Source organism: Vombatus ursinus, unplaced genomic scaffold, assembly GCF_900497805.2.
Source record: "Vombatus ursinus unplaced genomic scaffold, bare-nosed wombat genome assembly UNPS02015255.1, whole genome shotgun sequence".
NCBI classification, from domain to species: Eukaryota; Metazoa; Chordata; class Mammalia; order Diprotodontia; family Vombatidae; genus Vombatus; species Vombatus ursinus.
The window spans coordinates 3,740,250-3,757,779 of NW_020955033.1; the positions used below are offsets into that span (position 1 = coordinate 3,740,250).

General features: G+C 33.6%; 1 protein-coding gene across 1 annotated transcript in view; it reads left to right on the top strand.

The window, feature by feature from the left end:
- The window catches only part of LOC114031871 (peroxidasin-like protein), a 475,034-nt gene that overhangs the window by 341,502 nt on the left and 116,002 nt on the right, over positions 1–17,530 (top strand). The window contains exons 11-12 of the mRNA XM_027847056.1: positions 4,997–5,113; positions 14,439–14,597. Of these exons, the coding sequence (XP_027702857.1) occupies positions 4,997–5,113; positions 14,439–14,597 (276 nt within the window). The remainder of the gene's footprint in view (positions 1–4,996; positions 5,114–14,438; positions 14,598–17,530) is intronic.

A 17,530-nucleotide genomic window follows, 5' to 3' on the forward strand; every position in this document is an offset into this window, starting at 1 on the left:
CACTTATTCTGAGGTCACAATTAAAGCCACACGGGCTCCCCTCTCAAATGGCAGAGGTAAATGATAAATAAAAATGGAAAACAAGTCCCCTAATGAGAACGTAAATCAACGTGCAAGGCTGGCACTTAGTTTGTAAGGCATACAGTAATTAATGCTGTAAATCAAAACTCTTTTTTACTAGACATCCCAGAAATGAATAGCTAGAAGGGCCCACTCTTGATTGATTTTAGTAAAATAACAAAACACTTTATGCAGTAGATATAAGCACATAATAACTTTGACTCCCTAGTGAAAATTGTTCATTTTAGGCAACTTCATAAAATAATGACTGTGTTTTCAGCATTCCTGGTGTGATTGTAGTTCCTGTAATTTTTTGATAGCTGGTCCAGTGAGTTAACCTAATTTCTGAGTTCTAATTTGTATGTCCTAGCAAGCAAATTTCATGTCCATGTCTTTTCAGCATTTTCTTTATTAGAATACCATTTCTCTAGTGTTCTAACAATATGGTATTTAAAAAATTAGACATAACCTAAAATGAATCTTCATTGGATTTTCTTTTTTTCTGAATTATCTTTTTTTTAAGAACCCATCTAGAGCAGTTCCTCCATATTTTAAAATTGTGAAGTAGCTACCTTGGTTTGCTTCTAAACATGTGGTCAAATGTTTAGAGTGAGAAGTATCATCAGTCCAGTAGGACAGTGAGTGACATGTCATAATGTTTGTTGTTACCTTTACATGATAAAACCTACTCTTCCAATTCCTTCAGTTGTTTCTCTAAGTAAGAATCTGTGGTGATCTTCCAATTTCGTTGCAACTTCTTTCTGTCATCTGGCTGCATGCATAGTGATAATAATACAATTCCTGTAGTAGTATGTACTTTTTTGGTTATTGGCCAAGGAATTCACATTTAGGGTACCAATAACTAAGTTAAAGTTTATAAACATTGTAACAATTGTATAATTTTTGACACCCACTCTTTGTTTCCCACTACTGGCTGCCACGATTTCTATAGAAGCAGGAGGGGCTGCTGCACGTGATTGAAGGTTATTTTCTATTTGGTAATTTGTGGGACTTAATTTGACTCCCCAAGTATTTGTTTTTCAAAATTGCCAAAGTTTATGCTTCTTGTCTCCCATGTGCTGCTAATGATATGGGCATAAGTGGGGTCTCTCCCAAGATCTCTCTTATTTCAGCTACACCCATAGAAGCAGGTAGGTGGTCCAGTAGATAGAGCACTAAGGCTGGGATTAGGAAGATTTGAATTCAGATCTATCTCCAGACACTTATTAGCTTTGTGATCCTGGGCAAGACACTTAACCTCTGATTCAGTTTCTTCAACTTTTAAATGAAATTAATAATAGTATCTACCTCCTGGGTTGTTGTGAGAATCAAATAAGATATCATTTATAAAGTGATTAGCACAGTCCCTGGCAAATGGTAGGCACTTGATAAATGGTTGATTCCTTTTTTTTTTCAACCTTGGACAAGTCCAGGTTGGTGCTGGAGCTAATTTGAATACATTTCCAATGTGAGCACTTAACAGCTTAGAAATCTGCAAACACTACAAATCTGAGCTTGATTTCTTGTTTTATTGATTATCCAGATTTAAGGAAGTGATAGAAAAATGCTAATAATGTAGATTAGATTTAAAACTGTGTCATCTGTAGATTTTTTTTTTTAGAGTGCTGGTTGTTAAACATTTACCAACACACCCTGTTCAAGTCTTTTAAACTTTCAGAGCCTCAATTTCCTCATATATAGAATGAGGATAACAAGACCTCCCCTACTCATCTCACATCATTACTGTGAATATAACAGGTGACAATAGATGTGAAGGTATTTCAAAACCATAAAACTTCAAAATGTAAAATTATTTTTTTTTATTTTCATCCGTTGAATAATAATAGCTAGCCAATACATAACTCTTTAAGTTTTGGGAAGCCCTTTACAAATGTTATCTAATTTAATCCTCACAATAATCCTGGGACTGAGGTATTATTTTTATTTCCATTTAACACATGAGGAAACTGAGGCAAACAAAGGGTAACTTTGTCTAGGGTCACATGGCTAGTAAGTGTCTGAGGCAAGATTTGAACTTGGGGCTTCCTGACTCTTAGTCCAACACAATATCTACTATACCAACTAGCTGCCCTAGCTGTATTGGTTATAAGATAATTTATCTATTCATTGACTGAATCAGTTAAAAGTCATTTATAAAACACTTCTCTAATACACTTCTCTAATAATGTTCATCGAGATAAGAAGTTAGGTAAGACTTCATCCCTGCCCTCATGTGCTTACAGCCGAATAAGATAAAATAAGACAGAAAATTGAATTAAAATCATAAAAATGTGAATAAAACAGTAGAACAGAAAGTCTGTTTTGTATTTTTAGGTGCATGATAATATTAAAAATTCTGTTCAGATGCCATGGTTTTAATTCTGAGTTTTTGTTTTCATTTGCTTATTTAAACACATGATTTTAATTTTTTCTTGGCTGTCATTTGTAGAGCTCTTAGCAATTTACATAATATATTCACATGAATCACATTCTCTGATATGTAAATCAACTTTTTGAGATGGATGGGGCAGCTATCTCCATTTTACAGAAAAGAAAACTGAAGCTCATCAAGATTGAACCCATGGTCAAGCAGCTAGTAAGTAAGAGAGTTGGGAAAGATACTTGGGTCTTTTAACTCCAAGGTTCTGTCCAAGGATTTTAATCTCAGATTGATAAAGTTTAGACAACTGCAAATAACATAGGCCAAGTCTGCTTTTCCATTTAAAAAAATTATTCTGTGCACATAAACTGTCTTTGTATTCCAACTGTTTATTATAACCACTAATTAATCTTTTTTTAATGCAATAAGTTATCCTCATTATAGAAAGAACTCCACTAAGAAAGAGTTGTTGGGAACTGGGGTTTTTTTTTTTTTTTTTTTTTAGTAAAGATAATACAGAACTAGGAGAAGAATGACCTAGACTGTAGTCTTAACTATTACTAAGTAGCTGTGTGACCTTGGCAAAGTCATTTAACTTCTCCTGATCTTACTTTTCAAATGAGAAACTTAAAAAATCTCTCAGAGGCTCCTTTCAGGTCTGAAATGTTATAATTTTATTATAAATGTCTGGCACACAGTCTCAAGGGCTTTTAATGATCCATGTGATGTTGTAGAAGTGGCAGGAAAGGATATCCTTGTGCAGCACCACTAATGAAATTGTGATTTAACAAAGATATTAAAAGACTTTAATCTGTACAGAGCTGGGTGGGATGTTAGGGATAACTGCTTTTCTAGCTTTCTAAGTTTACATGTGGGATAACTGAGGCTTAGAGAGATTAAAGAGTTAGACCCAGGGTTTTAGAGGTCATAAGTAACAGAGCTGGAATGTGAGCCTAGGACTTCTGACTTCCAATCTTCTATCCACTATACTGCAGAATATACATAGCAATTAGAATAGAGCTTGTCATGATATAATTGTAATCTTAGGGGAAGGAAGACCTCATAGCTAACAAGATGGAGAAGTGATTTATCTTGCCATTTCCGTTAAGTTATATAAGAAATTAAGAGAACAAAATTCCCTGGATAGTATTATCACTCCTATTCAGAGAACACAATTCCCTGGATGGTGTTTTCACTCCTATTCCATGTTTTCTGTTCTGGTATCATGTTCCCAGTTTAAGAAAGGGACGTGAGCCACAGCTGATGGGCAGAGTGGATGGAGTGCTGGAGTTGGAGTAAGGAAGACTCTAGTTCCAATCGTAACTCAGACATATTGGCTGTTTGATGCCGGGCAAGTCACTCCGTATTGCTTATCTTTAGTTTCCTCATCTGTAAATTGCAAGTATAAAAACTCCTCCTCATAGGGTTATTGTGGAGATCAAATAATATTTTACGTACACTCATGTATATATGCACATAAACATATGTAAATAGAAACATATTTGAATAAACATGTTTGTATACACATATGTGTGTACATGCGCATACACACATATTACTTTACAACTTAGTAAAAATATAATAAATAAATGAGGGACAGCTAGGTGGCACAGTAGTGGATAGAGCACAGGCCCTAGATTCAGGAGGACCTGAGTTCAAATCCGGCCTCAGACACATAATACTTTCTAGCTGTGTGACCCTGGGCCAGTCACTTAACCCCATTGCCTGGTCAAAAAAAAAAGAACGAATAAATAAACATTAACTGCTAGTATGAATTCTTCTATAATATTAAATGTAAAGGTGATTATAGAACTGATAGCTACATCAGTTGTTTTTGACATTGTTTCTAGAGCATATTCCCCACAGTTCACTGTCTGCATGTAGACACTGTCAACCAAAGTAGGTAAAAAAGGGAAATTCTGTTGGTTGTCTGACTTAGTAACAGAATGCCTGACATTTGGATGTTTGGAAACATCTAGATTATTGATTACTATGATTTCCATTATTCAGCTGGGTATTTTGGTGTCTCTTTGAAGTACTATCATTCTCCTGATAGTTAGCATAAAGAGTCTTAGCTTAAATGGCTATTGAGTCTAATTATTGCTGCATACTTTTGTGCTCTTTGTTAATGAAAAAAAAACCCAACAACTACACTTTTTAATTCTTCAAAATGTGTCTTGTATGTGGATTTCTCAATAGGTTGTAATGAACAAAAATTATGAGGATATGGTCATTAAAATTAGAATTTGATATTATGGCAAAAGGGAAAATAATGGTATTGTGAGGTACAAACAGGATCACGTAAAAATGTTCTTTGCAAATATATATATATATACATATATATATATAATCATCGTTATTGTTGTTGTTGTTATGTCTACTTGTATCTCCACACAGCCATGCATGCATTTTTCAATTGTTTATTTTGAATGACTATCTAGCATGATTGAAAATTTTTTTCCTTAGTAGTTTTAAAAAAAACATTACCAGATGATAGCCTGGAGATTAGATGGCATATTTAAGCTCTTTGTATATTATTTCTCCTCTCTTGTTCAGCTCCTCCTCAATTTACAGTCATTCCTAAAGATGAAACAGTGCTAGAAGGACATACTGTAGAATTTCCTTGTGAAGCTGATGGCAATCCATCTCCAATAATTGCCTGGACCAAAGCAGGTATGTATTCTTTTACAAGAGATCGTTGGATGAAAATATTATTCTTTTGGGAACAGCACCTGGAATTGTCTTAAGCAAGCTTTCATGTGGAAAAGCACAAATTTGTATATTAAAATATAGTTGCAGAAGATTACATTTTTATAAAATATTTTAATGACACCTTTAATCTAAGTTTCCGCATCTTAGTTTCTTTATTTCTGGAATGAGAGTGTTGGACTAGACAAAATCCAAGATCCCTTCCAGCTTTATTATTCTATGATTTTATAGCTGCTAATATTATTTGAAATTATTTTAAGTTCAGGTTATATAATTATTACTACCTTAGATTGAAACACAATCATTTTGTCAACATACCATGGGGAAGTTCAATTTGATATAAAAATAGATTTAAATTCATAAAGTTTCTCAGATACTCAAACCTTACAACTGTAGATGTTTCATTGTCATAATACAACATATATATGTCATATTTAAGGGATTGTGGAAAATCCTACTTAACCAAATAATTAAAAAAAGTCAACACCACTGCAATCAACAGTTAGAAGAGAAATGCATGAGTGATCTCACACCTCATTTCCTTCTGTGCTTTAGCATTCTCAACACTTTTTTACCTATTCTTTGATAAACATTGGTTTCCCTTTCTTCCATCATTAAAAGCAGCAGTTCTCAAGGTATAATCTGGGTACCCTTTGGGGTCCCCAAGATTCTTTTAGGTGATGCACATGGTCCAAATTGTTTTCATAGGTTGTGATAAATATTGATAGCTACAACTAACATAAATAAAAGATCTTAGAAGAAGATCCTCAATAATTTTTAAGAGTATAACAGGGTCCTGAGATCAAATACTTTGAGAATTACGGGTCTAGAGTATACAAGCCATAATAGTAGTGATATTAATTAAACTACTTTGTTTTTTCAGGTCAGATTTCCTCGGAGTGAGCAATGGTATTGCTCTTTGTATTTCTTTTTAGACTACTAATCTCAATCATTATTTTTGTATATATAATAGCTACAACAGAAAACTCATTTTTCACAAATAAGATCTTATGATAGGAATAAGATTACATCTCATTTTGTTAAACCAGAGAATACTTTTTCAAAATCCATAGCCACAACGTAATAGGATTTTCAGGTTCAACTTTTTTCTCTCTTTCCTAAAATAAGATGATTCTATTAACATTTTTATTAAGATAGTAACAAAGGTAACATATTTGTTTGTGGCAGATGGGTTTTTTTATCCATTTATACTTAGAAATAGCTATATCATTAAAATATAATCAGAATTGCTTTTGTAGACTAGCCAAATAATTAAAAGGGTAGGTTAAAGAACAGAATACAAAAATGACAATTTCATTAAAAATAACTGCTCCAGGGGGCAGCATATCAACCTTTTTCAGATATAGCTAAAGAAAACCTTAAAGGGATGATGTATGTCTCTACATATATTCATGAAAAAGAGAGAGAAAAAAAATCAATGAATTACACTTGTAACTAAAGTTTTTTTAAAGTTAGAAAACCAGCAAATTAAAAACTTTCAATTAAATCCAAAATAGAAATTCTGAAAATAAAAGGAGAAAAAACAAAACTGAAAAAAAAACCCCTTTGCATTAATGAATACAGGTAGGGACTGTTTTTTTTTTTAAAGATAAACCATTAGCTAATTTGATTAACCAAAAAGAAAGATGAAAACCAAGTTATAATATCAAAAAAGAAAAGTAATTTATATGAAATGAGTAAGAAATGAAGGAAATAATTAAAAGCTATTCTGCCCAATAATAAACTGATGATCCAAATGAAATGAATAAATATTTACAAAAATCAAATTTTTCAAATTAACACAAAAAGAAGTAGAAGACATATATTGCACATTTTTAGAAAGGTAAACCATCAGTAAACTTCCAAAAGAAAAAAAAAATCCAGGACCAGAGATGGATTAACAAGTGAATTCTATCAAACATTTAAAGAATGTTTCATTATAGTATTGCAAAAATTACTTTTTTAAAAAAAGAAAGAATCCTAGCAAATTCTTTCTAGAATGTAAATATGGTTTTGATATGGAAGTGAGGGAGGATTAAAATAGACAAAACTATTGACCATTATCCCTAATGAATATTGTTATAAAATTGTTAATTAAAATATTAGCAAGGATTGACTGCAGCATATCACAAAAAGTATAGATTAAGATCAGGTTGGATTTATAAAAAGAATGCAATGTTGAGTCAAGATTAGGAAAACTGTTAAGGTAATAGAATATTTTAATAACAAGAGCAACAAAAATCATATGGTGATGTCAATAAATGTAAATAAAGCTTTGATAGAATATAAATCCATTCCTGTTAAGAATACAAAGAAGCATAGGAATGAATTAATCTTTCCTTAATGTGATATATACTACCTATTTAAAACAAAGAACCAACATTACATGTAATGGGAATAAATTATATGCATTTCCAGTCAAATCAGGTGTAATGCATCAGGGTATCTTGTATCACCATTTCTGTTAGCCTAGAAGCTAACTTTTGTCACAAGGCAAGTAAAAGGAATTGAGGCATAGACAAAAAGGAAACAGAATTATCACCCTCCTCTGCCCCCCCAGATGATATTATGGTTTGCTTAGAAAATACTAAGGAATTAATCAAAAAATCTAATTGAAATAATCAATAGTTTTGTGAAAATACCAGTATATATAATAACTGCACAAAAATCATTGGCATTTCTGCATATTACTGACAAAATTCAGCAGCAAGAGATAGAAAAGAGAAATCCTATTTTATAGAGACTATATAATTTTTGGGAATCTACTTGCCAAAACACACACAAGAATTATCTGAATGTAGTTACAAAACATTATATATACAAAGATATAAAAAATAATTATAAAAAATATTGGTTGCTTAGGAATAGGCTGAGTCAATATATTTACCAATACTATCTGAATTATTGTACTTTTCCAGTATCATACCAAACTACCATATGATTCCTTTTTTTTAGAGTTAGAAAAATAATAAAATTCATCTGGAGAATAAAACAGTAAAGAATCTCCAGGGAAACAATGAAAAAAAAGTGGAAAAGATGAGTGCCTAGCACTCATTTCAAACTATAGTACAAAGTATTAATTATTAAAACAATTTGGTACTTTTTAAGAAATAGAAAGATTAATCAGTGGAACAGATTAGGTATACACTATTCAGAAGCAAGTGAGCACAGTAGCCAAGTGTTCGATAAACACAAAGACACTAGCTATTGGAGTAGAAATTAACTATTCAACAAAAATTATTAGGAAAACTCAAAAGCAGTCTGAATAAGACTAGATGTAGATCAATACACATGTATGCCAAGATAAACTCTAAATGATTATGTGAATTAGTCACAAATAGTGACATGATAAACAAATTACAAGAGAAAAGAAGAAAAAAACCTTTCAAATCTCTGGATAGAGAAGAGTTTATGACCAAATGGGACTGACAGTATCACAGAAAGTAAAATGGGTGATTTTGGTTACAAAAAATTTAAATGTTTTCACAAAAACAAAACCAATTCAGCTAAAAGCAAGTAAATAGAGAAAAAATCTTTGTATCAATTTTTTTTTCTGATAAAAGCTTTGTGACTAAGATATATAGGAAACTGATTCAGATTTTCTAAAAGCCATTTCCCAATCAACATAGGGTCAAAGGTTAGGAACAGGCAGTTTTCAGATTATGAAATAAAAGCTTTCAATAGCAGTATGACAAAATTCTCCACATAACTCATAATTGGAGAGATGTAAATTCAAAAGCAACTCTGAGGTTGATATGCTTATCATATTGTCAAAGCTGATAAAAAAGGAAAGCAATAAATGCTGGAGGGGCTGTGGGAAAATAGATAAATTAATGTACTATTGATGGAACTGCAAACTGGTCTAGTCATTCTAGAATGAAATTTTGAAGTATGCTCATAAAGGCATTAAATTGTTCATTCCCTTCAATTTAGCAATACCACTGCTAGGTCTATACATCAAAGAAATCAAAAGGGGAGGAAAAATGTACAAAAATATTTGTAGCAGCTCTTTTAACCATGGTAGAGATTTGAAAAATGAGGTGGTGGGAATTTGGCTGAACAAGTTATGCTGTATAAATGTGATGGGATACTATTGTACTGTAAGAAATGATAAAGGAACAGTTTCATAGAAATTTGGAGAGACATATGAACTGACGCACAGTGAAGTGAGCAGAACTAGAATGATTTATATAATAACAGCAGTATTGTGAAGAAAAACAGCTTTGAAAGACTGAAGAACTCTGGTCAACACTGACCCACCACAATTCTTTACAACTCATGAAGAAGGTGCTCCACATCTTCTGACAGAGATGATGGACTTAGGATACAGATTAAGCAATCTATCTCTCTATCTTTGGATATTGACAATGCAGGAATTTGTTTTGCTTCCCCATGCATATTTGTTGAGTTCTATCTTTCTTTTTCAATGAAGAAAGGTGGGAAGGAGGGAGAGAGGATGTTTAAGTTAACTAAAAAAATAAAATTAGGCTTAAAAAAAGAAATAAAGGAAAGGCAGTTTTAATGGGGTGGGAAGAAGATGATTATTTCCATTTTGAACAAGTGAATTCTAATAGTTACACAGGATATTTCTGTAGATGGAAATAAACAGTAGGCAGCTGTGAATATGAAAGCAGAGGTCAGTAGATACTTTAGGAACAAAATATATAGATTTGAGAGTTACCCGTGCCTCCAAAACCTCTCTTGTATAAGTATCTCCACTCACACAACTACCACTGTGGCTCAAGCCATCATTACCTCTTGCTTAGAATATTGTAATGACCCTGTAAATCATCTCCCTACCTCATGATTCTCCCTACTCCATGCCATTCTTCCTTCAGCTGCCAAAGTGGCTTCCCGAGCATGTAAATCTGACCATGTCACTCTGATACTCAGTAAATTCCATTGGCTCCCTATTACCTCTAAGGTCAAATCTAATCTTCTTAGTTTGGTTTTTAAAGATCTTTAAAGCATTTTCAGTTTTATGCTTTCCAGTCATGCTACTATTATGCTGTATTAGCTGACTTGCTGTTCTTATCAATAACATTCAATTTCTCAGCTCCTTGCCTTTGTCATGTATGTCTCCCATGCATGGAATGCTCTTACTCACCTCTACTTCTCAGCTTCTCGACTCCTTCAAAACTCAACTAAAATACCATCTGCTACAGGAGGTCTTTCCTAGTCCACCCAACTGCTAGTGCCTTCCCTAGTAGATTACTTTCTTTCTATTTTTAGACTGCTAGGTAGTACATTCATAAAGTTCTGGAATAGAAGGCCAGCCTTGGCATCAGGAAGACCTCCGTCCACATCTTTCCTCAGAAACTTTCTCTCTGTGTGAACATGGGCAAATCAATTAATCTTTCTTTTCCTCATCTATAAAATAGGGATAGTAATTGTACCTGTCTCCCAATGTTATTGTCAGGGTAAAGCACTTTGCAAACTTTAAATTTGTATATGTAAATTTGTTTATTATTATTACTCTCTATATTTTATTCTGGACTTAAACACAATAAAAAGTCTTTCACAGCAAGACACAAAATAATATTGAATTTGAGGTTGTAAATCTCTATTTTATAGTATTAATTTAAGAAAAAGGATATAATAAATTCCACACATTAATTTAAAAATTTTCCTGCTTTTCTATGCCACCTGCTGAATTTCCTTCTGTTCTGTTCTGTGTATTTTTAAAAATGTTTCAATGGCTTGGCTTTCCTTTTCTTGGTTTCATAATTGATAACCCTCCCTCTGCCTCCCTCAAATCTCCCCAATTAAAAACCAAAAGAAAGAAAAACAAAAATAAACTTTTAACAAATAAACACAGTCAAGCAAAACACATCCACATCATGGCCACTTACTAGCTGTGTGACCCTGAGCAACTCACTTTATACTGTTTGCCTCAGTTTTCTTATCTGCAAAATGAGCTGGAGAAGTAAATGGCAAACCACTCTAGTATTTTTGCCAAGAAAACACACATGGAGTCCTGAAGAGTCAGGAAGTTTGTTTTGCCTTCAACAATTCCTTCCCCAGGACTATCCTCCCTGAACCATATATATGTAATTTATGTACATGTCCATTCACTGTCTACTAATCCCATATATTTGTATTTTTGCCTTATTAAAATTTATTCTCCTTGAGGATAAGGACTATGTTTTGTGTCCTCAGTGATAAAAATGCTGGTTTGTATGTAGTAAGTACTTAATAATTATTGCTAATTAATTGATTCATTCAGGCAAGAGAATGTTAGAATGTTCAAAGGAGAATGTAAAAGTAAAAGGAGAATTGATATTTGGGGAACATATTGTTTAACAAGTCAGGATGAAGGCAATGAACCAGGCAAGGAGACTGAGAAGAAACTGAGGAAGGAGGATATCAATATGGTGAAGGTGATCAACACTATCAAATATTGCAAGAAGTTTAAAAAAGATGAGGATAGAGAAAAATTATTATGAATTTGGTAGTTAAGAGGTCAGTTAGTTACTTTAGAGAGAGTAGTTTGTGTAGAGTACTGGGATGAGAACCAAATTGTATGGGATCAATGAGAATATTGATGAATAAGTGGCTGAAACATTTGAAGACTACTCTTTCTAGAAATTTATCACCAAAGGCTTTTTTTTTTCTTTTTGTTTTGTTGTAGGATAGAGACCTGGGTATGCTCATAGGCAACAGGGACAATGCCAATAGACAGAGAGATGTTGATAATACTGGGGAGGATTGTGAGAAGGAATGATTGAATAGTGGTGAAGAAAGAAAGGATAGGAATCAAGTGAATAGATAAGTTGACCACTTTATCTTCTGATGACTGCAGGAGGAGGGAATAATTGAAGGTCTGGGTTTTAAAATATTGAGGATGGAAAATGAAGGAAGTCATGGTTAATGGCTTCAGATACCTTATCACTTCTCACTTGGCTGCTTACCTGGACTTCACCATTATCTCCAAAAACTCAACTTCCAGCAAGATCAAAATCAACTCTGTAACTCACACATCTTCGGTACCCTCTAATCCTTGAGCCCCTCCCTCCCTTTGATTGGAGAAGGTAGAAGGCAGACTTGGGAGACCTTCTCCCAAATTCTCTAGATACCCCATCATTTCCCACTTGATTACAGAACTTCTCCATGCCCTTTCACCACATACCTTCAGTTCCACTTGTAAACTTATTTTTGGGTGTTGTCTTCCCTCCTTAGATTTTGACAGAGGCTGATTTTTCTTTTCTTTGTATCTTTAAGTGCTTAACATAGTGCCTAGCACATAATAGGCATTTAATAAGTATTTGTTGACTGACTATAAAACAGGAAGTGAAATTAGTTGAAAAAGGGGATAGTTGTAAGGGTTAGAGTTGGATGCCTTAATAGAGAGGAAAAATTTTACAACAGATATAGGGAGTATCATAGAAAAACAATCAAAGATAAAATTATTGCTGTGCAATTGGGTGAACCTAGCTGAAGTTTGATTTTTAATGGACAGGATTTTGATAACAGAATTTTATAATTTCTTTCCAGTCTGGTAGGTCTAAAAATGTGGGTGGCTGAAGTACAGTGGAGTTGTAAAGAAGACATGTGAGTTGAGGAAGTTGTTAGTCTAGGAAGCTAGGTTATTGGTGGGGAGTTTAAGATTACTATTGAAATAACCAATAATGATAAGGGTTAGTTAGAGTGGAGAGGAAGACTGACCTCAATGTAGGAAGATTTCAGAGATTGGTAGATGATTATGATAAAAAATCTTGATAGAATGTTACAACCAGATGAGAGGAATTTCAAAAGAAGAGAATTAACTGAGTTATCTTGGCAGAACAAGAGTCTAGAACTGGCAATGGAAGAGGGGAGAGTATGTTGCCCACTTCTTTCTGACCTATAAATTAGGGATCATTAGGGAAAGAGTAACCAACTAACAATAGAGAAGATGGCGAGAAATTAGTTGATGAACAGTATAATGGAAAGAGCTCTGAACTTAGAGTTAGGAGAAACCTCGATATCAATTTCATCTTTTTTTGCAGATCCGCTCTCAATTTCAATTTTTTAACTGCCTCACTTATAGAACTTAGAAAATAATATCTTCTTATCCTTTCTTAGTTCCCTTTGAAAACCATCTTTTTTGTTATTTTTTATTATATACAGTTTTGAATATATCCTTTCCTCCCCTTCTTTCCCCTTGCAGTGTCACCACTTATAACAAAAATTAAAAGAGAGGAAAAAATAATCAATACGTATAACTAACAGACTGAACATGTCTAACAGTACATATGATATTCCATATCCATAGTCCTTCCCACTTCTGTTATGAAGGGAAAAAGGTACATTTTCTTAATTCTCCATTGCTGAGTTTAGCCATTATAAATATGCAATGCCATTTTCTTCTTTTTCTTCTAATCTTGTTTACATTCTCACCTTACTTTCAAGTTAGGTAAAGTACCAAGTGCCACAAGGCAGCTTGGATAGGAACAGGACAGTCCACCCAGCAGAAACTTATATTTGGGACTCAAAGCAGACCTACAGAATTAAAGAAAGGCAACAAAGGGACATGAATACTAAAATATGCTGAAAACATTCCAATCCATGGTGGGGGAAGGACAGATGAAATGGGAGTAATTATCTTTTTTTTCAAAATTCATGCTTATTCTTACATCTGGTTGTTTATATGGATGGAAGTAGGGGAAGATATTAGTAAAGGTCCACAGAGCAGGTTGATGGTAGTTCAATTAGACAGATGTTCAAAATCTGGAATATTCAACAATAGATAGGGAAATATGAATCTAGTCATAAGAAGCAATGGAGAATAGGATCTGAAAGACTAAGAATAAATTTGATCACTCAAAGGATTCAGATGGGGGGCAGGGGGAAGAGCATGATCATACTTATGGAAATACAAGGCAGAGAACTCAGTTATTCAGGAACTTTGCTACAAGATAAAGTTTCGTTGATTTGAGGATAAGGTGGGAACTCACTTATTAGGAAAGACATTAAGATGAAATCAATGCTGAGGTGGGTGGTGAGCTACTAACTTCGGGCTCCTTATATCTCTCCTTGTTCAGTGGCCAGTATTGAACCCATATCTTCAAGCAGTGCTGAACAAGGTTGTTGGTGATGGAGATTGTTGGTTGGTATTAATGGTTCTGCCTATGAAATTGAGAGAGAGGTTCAGGGGCAGGGGGACCAACTAGATCATGAAACATGATCTAATTAAAAAAAGGAGAGTCAGGAAAAAGAAAAATAATCAAGGAAGAAAATAATATTTGTGACTTTTAAGGCTTTAGGCAATGAAATGCTTAAGTGTGTTTCTTTTGCTTATTACTTACAGGAGGCCAGCTCCCTCAGGAGGGCCAGCACATCCTTTTATCTTCAGGTACCCTTCGGATTGACCATGTAGCAGAGCATGATCAAGGCCAGTATGAATGTCAGGCTGTCAGTCCTTTGGGGGTGAAGAGAGTGATTGTCCAGCTGATTGTACATCGCAAAGGTAATTATCTCTACTACTCTAACTTCACCAATTATACTGAAAGAAATAAGTGAATAAAAATCAATTATTAAGCGCTTACTATGTGCCAAGCCTTGTGCTAGCCACTGAGAATTCTGATACAGAAACAAGGCTGTCGAGAGCTTTCAGTTGGATGAGTTAGAGTTAGAATGTAAGAGTAGGATGGTGATTGATACAACTTGGCTTCGAGATCACCTGGTTTAGACCAAACTAAGATACAAACTTAAAAGATCCCAGAGTCCTGAAGTGAAAACTTCTGCAACTTATACTCTGTTTCCCAATAGGGGGTTCATTTCTCAGTTTATTTTTAATTTCACATGATAGAAGAGTAAATTTAATTCCATGAATCTCCATATAACCCTTTTTTCAACCTCTGAATTTCATTACACTAATTCATTTGTCACAAGCCTTCCAGCTCCTAATAATACTTCATTAAAAAAAGCCTACTGAAATGTGACATATAACGAATGGATATTTGATGAGTCTATACCTAGGATACTGGATAGCAAGAAATCATCTTTTAAGACTGATGGAATATATCTTCTTTGTGCTATTATTTAGTGCTTTCTTTCATGTCCAGGCTTATTAAGAGTGAAGTGCTGATGCTTTTAATACTCAGATAAATTTCAAATTCATTGTATTAAAAATCAATATTTTGTTTATATATTTATAGTGAGTATTCTGGAATGAGGCAATAGTGTTTATCTAGATTTTATAGTATCCTGAGAGATAAAAAGAGCCCACTGTTCATGCTTGTTTTGTTTTTGTTATTATTATTGTTATTTTTTTTAGAAAAGATAATTTACATATAAGGATAAAGACTAGACCTGTGATTTCACTAATATGGTGGATCCCAGTGAGGAAACTTCCCCTACCAATGCAAGTAGTCATCTGTTCTGTAACTGATAGTTTCAAAGAGTTGCCTAGAATATGAAGAGGTTAAGTACCTTGCCTTTTGGCCCACATTCTGTATGCCAGAGGCAAGACTTGAGCCCAGGTCTTCTTGGCTCCAGGGCCCACTCCCAATCTACTATACCACATTACTCTCCTCAAATTTAAACATAAAATGTTAGCCATTATTAAATACTAAAATCTGTGCTTTTATGGCTTATGCAGAAATGGAGACATTTATAATATTAAATAAATTGCATTTATAGAACTTTTAAACATTTCAACAAAATGTTTTAATTCCTCTCACATTTTCTGAAATTATTTTCACTTTGGTATGGTTAAATATGATAGTGTATATTCATATTTGAAAATGAGCAAAGCAAGTAGTCAAGAGCAAACCATAAACCACAGAATAAATAGGATGTAGTGTTGTTAGAAAGACAACTATAAAGCTGATTAAGAAAATAAAATGATACATATATGTATATGTGTGTATAAATATCTATATATCTTTATCAGTATATAGATATACACATATATATGTATATATATGCATAAAATTCTATATAGAAATAGCCAAATGCTCTGTACTAATCATTTACATTCTGGGGTTTCATGTCTCTTTTTTGGGGCTCCGTAACAGGGGATGAAAAGAGCTTTGAAAATCTAGAAATGGATAACCAAAAGGGGAAGAAAATAGAGACTATGGAAAAATAGGAAAACAAAGGAAGATGAATAAACATAAAGGGATAGTGATGAGGCAATTCTGTTTCTGTTTGATCAATCTAAGGTGAATTTATTACTTTGAAATATACAGCAGATCTACCTGCGAGGATAAAATTACTCAAGTGATTGGGTATTCTCAACTTCCTTTGGCTCAGTGGGGAAAAAGGTTATGCTATCAGTTTTCAGTACACAGAGGACTAAGAACAGCACAGCCTGGGGTGTTTTGCTACTAAAATATGACAGATAAAGTATAGATGCTTGATGAATCTCTATCCAGAATACAGAAACAGTCTCTCAAGACTGATGAACTAGTATCTGTTTTCACAGAGATCTGTCTCTAGATGGAGTTAGGCTTTTTGGCTTTTATTTGTTATGTGTTATTATAGAGATTCATCTATAGATGGAGTTCAGCTTTCAGTTCTTCAGTGAGGTTATTGCATTTTTTTATCTTTTAAATTTCGGTGATGATATTCATTTTGAATCCAGGTGATCTCAATTCTTCATTATACTCATTTTTGCTCTGAAATAGCAAATGCTGTACTAAAAAGCAAACAGGAAAGACGCTTCCACTCCCAAGTAGTGCATTTATTATGTGGATATCAATGTCAGTCAGATAGTGAACAACATTTGATATAAGGAAGTCTTATTACTGTTCTTATAGCCATCATCCCCATTCTTATTGACCTGATATTTTACAATTAGGGTTATATCATGACCCACTCATTAACCTCCACCATGAACTGTAACAAAGTGTATATTTTACTTTATTATTAAATACCTTATATATTTAAACTACACTACAGAACAGAGTTATGTAATCTAAAAAATACGCAGGTTGTTAGATTTTCAAAAACTTGAAAATCCTTGGTAAGGGCAGCCATCTTTCCAATAAGCAAGGCCCACCAGAAAGAAAGAAAATGTATATTTAGAAATCACTTTTAGTGTTTATCAAATTAAGAGATAGTGATATGAGTGAGGGAAGGTCCCTACAAGCTATTTCCAATGTAAAAGTGGTTTAGTCATTTTGGATAAGTTTACTACTTTTAACCATCTCAATTTAATTTCGTTAGATTCATTAATTGCCTACCCTGTGCCAGGCACTGTGCTAAGTGCTGGGAATATGAAAGAGGCAAAAGACAGTCATTCTCCTCAGTGGAGCTTACAGTATAATGAGAAACAACATGCAAATAAATATATGCAAAAGAAATTATACAGTATGTGGGATAAATAGGAAATGATTAAGAGAGAGAAGGCACTGGGATTATGAGGGATTGGGTAAGTCTTCCTGTAGAAGTTTA